General features: G+C 64.6%; 1 protein-coding gene across 1 annotated transcript; it reads left to right on the forward strand.

The window, feature by feature from the left end:
- Positions 1-4,333: 4,333 nt before the first annotated feature.
- Positions 4,334-5,611, forward strand: FOXB2 (forkhead box B2). Its single transcript, XM_016222871.2, has one exon. The coding sequence runs from the start codon at positions 4,334-4,336 to the stop codon at positions 5,609-5,611; it is 1,278 nt and encodes a 425-aa protein (XP_016078357.2).
- The last annotated feature ends 2,178 nt before the right edge of the window (positions 5,612-7,789 follow it).

Consider the following 7,789-nt stretch of genomic DNA (forward strand, 5'->3'; position numbering starts at 1 on the left):
GGACTTTGAAGGCGCAGTTCTGACTCCTGCATATTTCCGGGGAAGAAAATAAAGCCCAGAGCGAGGAAACGCCTCCAGGGTCATCTAGACAGTGAGGCCAGGGCTGGGGCTAAGAAACCACGTGTCCGGACCGCGGGTGGGCCTCCTCCCACCCACCAGAGGGGTTGGGTCTGGGGAAAGCGTGGGCGGAAGAGTCAGTTGCGGGTCAGGCGACAGGCCGGGTGGGGCGACGGTGAAGACGCCTGGAAGAGACCCAGAAGTAACTAACCCGCGCATCGGAGGTCAGTGCGTAAGGAGAGAACCCTAGAAAGTCGAGATGTGCGTATGAACCTTCCTTTACCTTCTTCCTAGTCCCGAAAGACGAAAGACGTCCCAGCTCAGGCGGTGATCAGCGCTCCTCCTTTGGCGGAAGCTTTGGGACTGCCTGGCTTGGATCCGGCTGAGCAGTGCGTGGCACCTTCCGGGGGCTGGGAGGGTAGAAGAGAGGCAATGAATAAGTGGCCTCTCCTAAAGCTCCGCAAAATTTTACTCCCCTCCATAGAGCCAATCACACGCAGTAAAACCTTGCATGGAACCTCTCTTCCTAGCAAAGCGTCGCCAACAATTGCCTAGGGGTAAACCAAATACGCCTGAGATAATTACACTAAGCCCGGGACAACGATTTGCCTGCCAAGCATCCCCAGCGCCAGCCAATATTTGGATAGTGTAGTGGTTGTATGTTTGTGTTTTTAAATTACACACGGAAACTTGAAACCGACTGGTGGGTGCCAGGGTGGTTACACGATCTGTTTTTCTTGAACAGAGGTCTGCAGGCAGCTGGAGCGCGCACGCACCGGCCCCCGCTGGTGCTGCCGCGCGCCTGCAAAACTTGCCGAAATTAAATCAACCCCCGAGGAAGGAGGGGGGAGAGGGCGAGCGCACGTCCCCTGGCAGCCGGGGCTCCGCGGCCCGGCCCAGCCCCGTGGGGATTCGCCCAGAATACTCCGCGGCGGCCGCCCCCTCTTCAAAACGGGCAGGCGTCCGCCCTTCGGGGCTGCGCTCCTCTCTGCAACTAGGGCCTGACCGCCTGGCCGGCTGGCGCTTCAGGCTCTGGGAGCACTTTCTGCCCTCGCCAAGGGCACCCGGAGCGCGGGAGCGTGAGGACCCGGCGCTTCTCTCTACCGTCGCGGCTCTGTTTTGGTCCGAGCTGGGCGGTGGCTCGCCGAGACCGAAGGCGCCGGCCACGCGGCTCGCGTCCCCCCGCGCGAGGCCCATCCGGTGGCGGCCGGGTCTGTAGGTTGTAAGGAGCCCCCCGGGGAGCGCCGGGCTAACAGCTTTGCAGTGTTCAGGTTGTGGGCGCGAGGCTGATCCCGCGCGCTCCTGAAGGGCCCCTCCCCTCGCGCTGTCCCAGACCCCAAGGAGTCCACCTGCCAGACGGGAATGTCCCGGAGCTTCTCCCAGGGAGGAGGCGCTGCTTTTCCACAAGTCCGCGGAAAAGATACTCTCAAAAAGGCATCGACAAAAGATCCCTTTGCCGGTGCGGCGTGCGGGGCAAGGGCAGAAAGAGAAATTGAGCGCTCGGCACGCAGAGCTCCCACCGGCGGCCTTTTGGCGGCTCCCGGGCCTGGGAAGCGCTGTTCGCGCACCAGGTCTGTCGGGGAGAAGGGGACAGCCGGCCCCCTCGGGCTCGGGCTGTCACTGTGACTGAAGGCGTCCTCGGAATTCCTCCGTGACATCGCGAGGCCGGGAGGCCCTGCCGCTCGGCTCCTTAACCGGCCTCAGCGGACCAGAACCCCCTCCCCCCAAAAAACCTCCATTGGCGGAAGGAACTGCCCCTGTCTGGAGTGACAGCGAAAAGCATCCAACTGTGAAAGGGTCTCCTTCACTTTAGGGCACGTCAAGAAGTTGCCCCCCCCGCCCCCCCCCCGGGCTCTCTTGCACACTTCAGCTTAACTGTTTTCACCTGTGCTAAAACGGCTGCTGGCCTGCGACAAACTGCTCACCGAGCACTAGCCAGGAAGCTAGTTCCTGGCTAAAATGAAAATTAGGACTCTACCCCGCTCCTCGCACTCAACGACCCGACGGGCGGACGGGCAGCTCCCGAAGGTCTAAGCTAACAACACCCGCCCCCGGCCCGCAGGGCTGAAGGGTAGGAACTGTCCGGGCCGGTTGCCTTCCGTTTGCAGACTGAGACATGAAGGAGAAGACAGTAAAAACCGAGTGAGCCACGGTCCCTAACACGCAGCTCTTTCCTTCTCAACTCGCGGAACAACTCGACTTCAGACATCTCATTTTACGAATAAGTAAACCGAGGCCCAGAGACTGGGAGAGGGTTGTTGGGTTTTTTTCCTTCTAAACTCGCGGCCCAAGGGCGCGGGCAGTCAGAATCAGGAGGTAACTTCGGATTCTCCTCGCGGGCCACCGGGTTCCCCGCTGGGTGAGCCGCTGAGCGCGCACGGGAGCCCGCTTCTCGGACCCCGGCGGGCGGCGGGGCTCGGCGCCGCGGCTCGCCCACCTTTCCCTCGCAGGTCACCCCGGGAGCCTGTGGACCGATCATTTTGACCTACTATTTGATTTTAATGATCTCCCTTCCCTCGACGTGCTGAGAGGGCAAAGACTTGGTTCCCACACACCCGGGCGATGGGACCTCTGCGCTCCCAACGCCTCCCTCTGGCCCCAGCTCAGACGTCAGCACCCCGGAGAAACGCCTCACCCTGTCCCATCCGCCCGCTCTTGAGAAGTGCGGTGGAGCCCGCATCCACCGATGCCTTAGGGCCCTAGTTGCCTGGTTACTGTCAGCTGTCCCTCCAGACCGCGGTCCCGCAGCGCAGAGAGCCGTCTCCCGCCTCCCTGCACCTGGCGCCATCCGGGGGTGCACACACGGCTGGTGCACAGTAAAGTTGTGGTGAAGTTAGCCTTTGACGAGAGCACCCCTGGCTCTCCTCCCCGTGAGCCCCCCCCCCCCCCCAACCCTCCAGGCACCAGGAGTTTCTTTCCGAGAAGAGGCTTTGAGGTCACGGTTCTCCGAACTTGGCCCAGAGCGGCTAGTCCAGGACAAACGCGAGGTAGGAGGAGAGGGAGTCAGCGGGTAGGTGCGCAGAGTGCAGGGCGGGGACAGGCTGGAGATGCGGGAGAAGAGGGGAAAAGCAGGGTCCCGTGCCCGGCGACCCCGGCGGGGTGCAGAGCGGGGACCGCACGCCGCGCCGCAGCCCTCCCTACCCACAGCCTGCGCTCCCCGCCCCACTCGGCGGCGGCTGGGTGCCGCGAGCGGGTGGCGAATGCTGAGGGTGGGGGCTCGGAACCCGGGCGGCGAGGGGGGCGGGGGCGAGGCACCGCGCCTTCCTGCCCCTTCTGCTGCTGGAGACGCGGCGGCGGCGCGGAGTCCCTCAGCCTCGGTCATGTGATAGTCTCGAAGCGTGAGCTGCGGGGGTCTCGGCGTCTCCGGGACCATTACAAAACGCAGCCAGGAGAGCGCGTCGCCGCCACAGCCGCCGCCGCCGCCTCTCCAGCTCAAGACCCGCCCGGGAGAGCGGCGGCAGCTGCCGCGCGGGCCGCTGAGCCGGCCTCGGCCAGGCTCGCGCCCTCGGTCACTAGCAGACGCCAGCTCAAGCCCGCGGCTCGCGCCCCGCGCCCCCGCCCCTCCTCGACGCCTGCATGCTCCGCGGCTGCAGAAACCACCAAACTTTTCCCCCCAAGCGACTGCCTTCAGCTCTGTCCCCCGCTCCGCGCGAGCCGCCCGAGGAAGGGGTGGCGCGGGCGGCCAGGAGCCGGGCTCCCTTCTCCTTACCTCGCCTCTCCCCTCCAGGAAAACAGGACTCCAGAGCGGGCTAAGTGGCGGGTCAGGGGGCAGCGCTCCGGGCGGGTAGGTGCCGCCACCCCCGGCCTCTAGGACAGCGAGTGCCATTTCGAATGCAAAGGCCAGAGTCCTGACTGTCCAGAGTCCCCCCAGCCCACTTGGCCTGCGCTTCCCTCGGACCAAGAAAAGGCAAGAAGGAGGCCAGAAGGGAACACGGCTCCTCCCCACTCCTCCAACGCCAGCTCCCGTGCTCCGTCTCTGGCCACCCCAAGGAAGACGCCAAGAGGGTGGCAGTGAAGCTGGCGCGCCCGGTCCGCGACTGCGCGCCGGTCGGCGACCGTCGAGGCCAGAAGTTGTGAGCGTCGAGAGCTAAGTTGGCCCAAGAGGCCAAGCGCGGAGATCGCAGGCAGCTGAGAGAAGGCGGGGGGGAACGGCAGGGCGGTCTAGGGGGGAAGAGGGCGGAGTGGCGGGCTGGGCGCGCGGAGTGGGGGCTAGTGGAGACCGCCAGGCCCCGGGAGCGGGCTGCGGAGCCGGCGGGAGGTGGAGGCGCCAGGGGCGATGCCTCGGCCGGGAAAGAGTTCGTACAGCGACCAAAAGCCGCCCTACTCGTACATCTCGCTGACCGCCATGGCCATCCAGCACTCGGCCGAGAAGATGCTGCCGCTGAGCGACATCTACAAGTTCATCATGGAGCGCTTCCCCTACTACCGCGAGCACACGCAGCGCTGGCAGAACAGCCTGCGCCACAACCTCTCCTTCAACGACTGCTTCATCAAGATCCCGCGGCGGCCCGACCAGCCCGGCAAGGGCAGCTTCTGGGCGCTGCATCCCGACTGCGGCGACATGTTCGAGAACGGCAGCTTCCTGCGGCGCCGCAAGCGCTTCAAGGTGCTGCGCGCGGACCACACTCACCTGCACGCGGGAAGCACCAAGGGCGCGCCAGGCGCGGGGCCGGGGGGGCACCTGCACCCCCACCACTCTCACCACCCGCACCACCACCACCACGCCGCCGCGCACCACCACCACCACCACCACGCGCCCCAGCCGCCGCCGCCGCCGCCGCACATGGTGCATTACTTCCACCAGCAGCCGCCGCCGCCGCCGCCGCCGCCGCACCTCGCATCGCAGCCTCCGCAGCAGCCGCCCCAGCAGTCGCAGCCTCAGCAGCCGTCTCACCCCGGCAAGATGCAGGAGGCGGCGGCCGTGGCGGCGGCGGCGGCGGCGGCGGCGGCGGCGGCCGTGGGGAGCGTGGGGCGCCTGTCGCAGTTCCCGCCCTACGGGCTGGGCTCGGCCGCCGCGGCCGCCGCCGCCGCCGCCGCGTCCACGTCGGGCTTCAAGCACCCGTTTGCCATCGAGAACATCATCGGCCGGGACTACAAGGGCGTGCTGCAGGCCGGAGGGCTGCCCTTGGCCTCGGTCATGCACCACCTGGGCTACCCCGTGCCGGGCCAGCTCGGCAACGTCGTCAGCTCCGTGTGGCCGCACGTCGGCGTCATGGATTCGGTGGCCGCGGCCGCCGCGGCAGCTGCCGCCGCCGGGGTGCCCGTAGGTCCGGAGTACGGAGCCTTCGGGGTGCCGGTCAAGGCCCTGTGCCACTCAGCTAGCCAGAGCCTGCCTGCGGTGCCGGTGCCCATAAAGCCGACTCCAGCGCTGCCGCCTGTAGCGGCGCTGCCGCCGACGCTCGCTGTCCCCGCGGCCGCGCAGCAGCCGCCCGCGCCGTCCACCGTGTGCCCGGCGGCCTCGGGCTCGCCCGCCTCCTCCCTGCTGGAGCCCAGCGCCGCGAGTGCGGCCGAGAGCAAGGGTGGCCCCCTGCACTCGGTGCTGGTGCGCTCCTAGGGTGGCCCCCTGCACTCGGTGCCGGTGCGCTCCTAGGGTGGCCCCCTGCACTCGGTGCCGGTGCGCTCCTAGGGTGGCCCCCTGCACTCGGTGCCGGTGCGCTCCTAAGGCTCCCGGCAGGCGCGGGGGCGCGAGGGCGGAGGGAGACGCCTGGTTCCGAGACCGCGGGACACGGAGAGGGCGCCCTGACCAGGCCGGGCTGAGCCCCAGCTTTGCAAGAAACGTATTTAAACAGACAAACAAACCCGAAAGTGGATTCTCCAGTGGTCTGAATAAAGATAACACTTCTGGTGTCTGTGTTGATACTATGTTGTACAGTCAGATGAATGAAAGCCAGTTTTCAGGTAAGAGTTTCTATTGTAATTAATATTATAAGTCAATAAGTTATGGGGGGGGGGGCGACGAAAGAGCTTGGGGAATCCTCATGAGCAGGTAAATTGGAGCTGGATTTTGAGTCTTATTTCTGGGACCAGAAGCTGTCGGATCTAAAACAGCGCCGGGAGAAATGCGATGCGGTGGCTCCGACACGGACCTCAGCCGCCGAGCTTCTCTCCGCTCGTCTCCTACCGGGGCAGCCGCCTCTCGTGGACCGTTCAAGTCAAAACTGCCCTTCACTAAGGAAATCTCGTTTTATTGAGGAAGGAGAGGAGGGAGCGTTCGGTACCCTGATTCTCCTGGCCAGGGAAACGGGCAAGGAAACTGTTCTGAACAGAGCCGCTGCAGGGGGCAGTGGGAACTCCACAAGGGACCTGGGAAACAGTTGCATTTCTTGGCTCTGACCCGGGGTCCAGGAGGACAGGAGGGACAGAGCAAGCAATTAGTTTGCACACAAGACAATGGCAGCGGCTTAAAGAGCAAAGGCCCGCAGATTCCAAAAGTAAAGTTCGGGAAACACAACCAAAGAGACAATAAAAGGCGACTTTCTATCTGCAATTCGTTTGTATATCGACCGGATGAAAGCGTTAAGGAGCCCCCCAAATAATGTGAATCCTCACTGTCTGTTCCACTGGGATTTTAAAGAGAAAAATATTACTTGCATCACGGGGTTTTGTCCCCTAACTCGCGAAGGCAAGGAAGACCTGCCGGTGGCACCGCCCGGCCTCGCTCTCAGGCGTACCTGCAGAAGCGCTTCTGGCCGTCGCAGCCGGGCCTCCGCGAGCGGAGAAGAAACTTGGCTGCCGCGCACGCTCCTTCCCTCGTTTTGAGCCCCAATAATAGCACTTTACTCGCAACAAACTTTCGAAAAGGAAGGGGGGAGGGGAAGGGGGAGGCAGCGGCTCTTTGCCTCCCAGTCACCTCTGGTCTAGGTCCGCGCGGCGCTCGGGTTGTTACTTTGTGACAAGTTCATGTCTGCCTGTGTTGTACGCGGTGTTCTCCATTAAAGCTTGTCTCTGGACACGCCGGTGCCGGTGGGGTGGTGTTTTCGCTTCCCAAGAAACCAGGCCGCGGGCTGAGTGCCTGCTGGCCCGGTCGGAGGACGTGGCCAAACCCTCCCGGTCCCCTTTATTTCTTAACAGCAGAGCTCAGAAGGGGTGGCCCCTCCGGCCAGCCCCCCGCAGGGACACGTTTGCTCCGCTCCTCCTTTTGTAGGTGGCGCATTCATCTCCTCCGCCGCGCATTCTTACTTCCCGTGCAGGGTTTCTAACTGAGCTCGGTGCCACCTCAGTGCCGGAGACTGAATCAGCCACACACACACACACACACACACACACACACACACACACACACACACAGGCAACAGTGATTTTTTGTTGTTGTTCCTACCCGAGGTTCACCTCAATACACCACCACCACCCAACACCTTTTCCCTTTTCTGAGGTCCTCGAGGGCAGGACTCAGTTCCATGGAGAGGGTACCCAGCGGCGCCCCTTAAATCTGCGCGGCCGGCAGGAAGGAGGCCGCGAGGTTGGCACCAGGACGCTGCCACTGCGGTCAGGGCGGAGTTGAACCAGGAGGTCGGGCCCCGCTACCGAGGCCTGGGGACCTGTTGCGCGCAGGCGGCCGGCTGCGTCCTGGGCGAGCGCGGCTTCGGGACGGCGGCAGCTGGAGGCCCTTGGGCCGCAGAGCGCTTGGCCCGCGAGAGCCTGCTGCCCGGCAGCCCGGGCTCCCCAAAAGGACTCTGTAGGCTGCAGCGACTGCGGAGCTGGCGAGGTGGCCTGGCCCGGTGCGGGGACCCCG

The sequence above is a fragment of the Miniopterus natalensis genome, chromosome 12 (assembly GCF_054644295.1).
Source record: "Miniopterus natalensis isolate mMinNat1 chromosome 12, mMinNat1.hap1, whole genome shotgun sequence".
Classification (NCBI taxonomy): Eukaryota; Metazoa; Chordata; class Mammalia; order Chiroptera; family Miniopteridae; genus Miniopterus; species Miniopterus natalensis.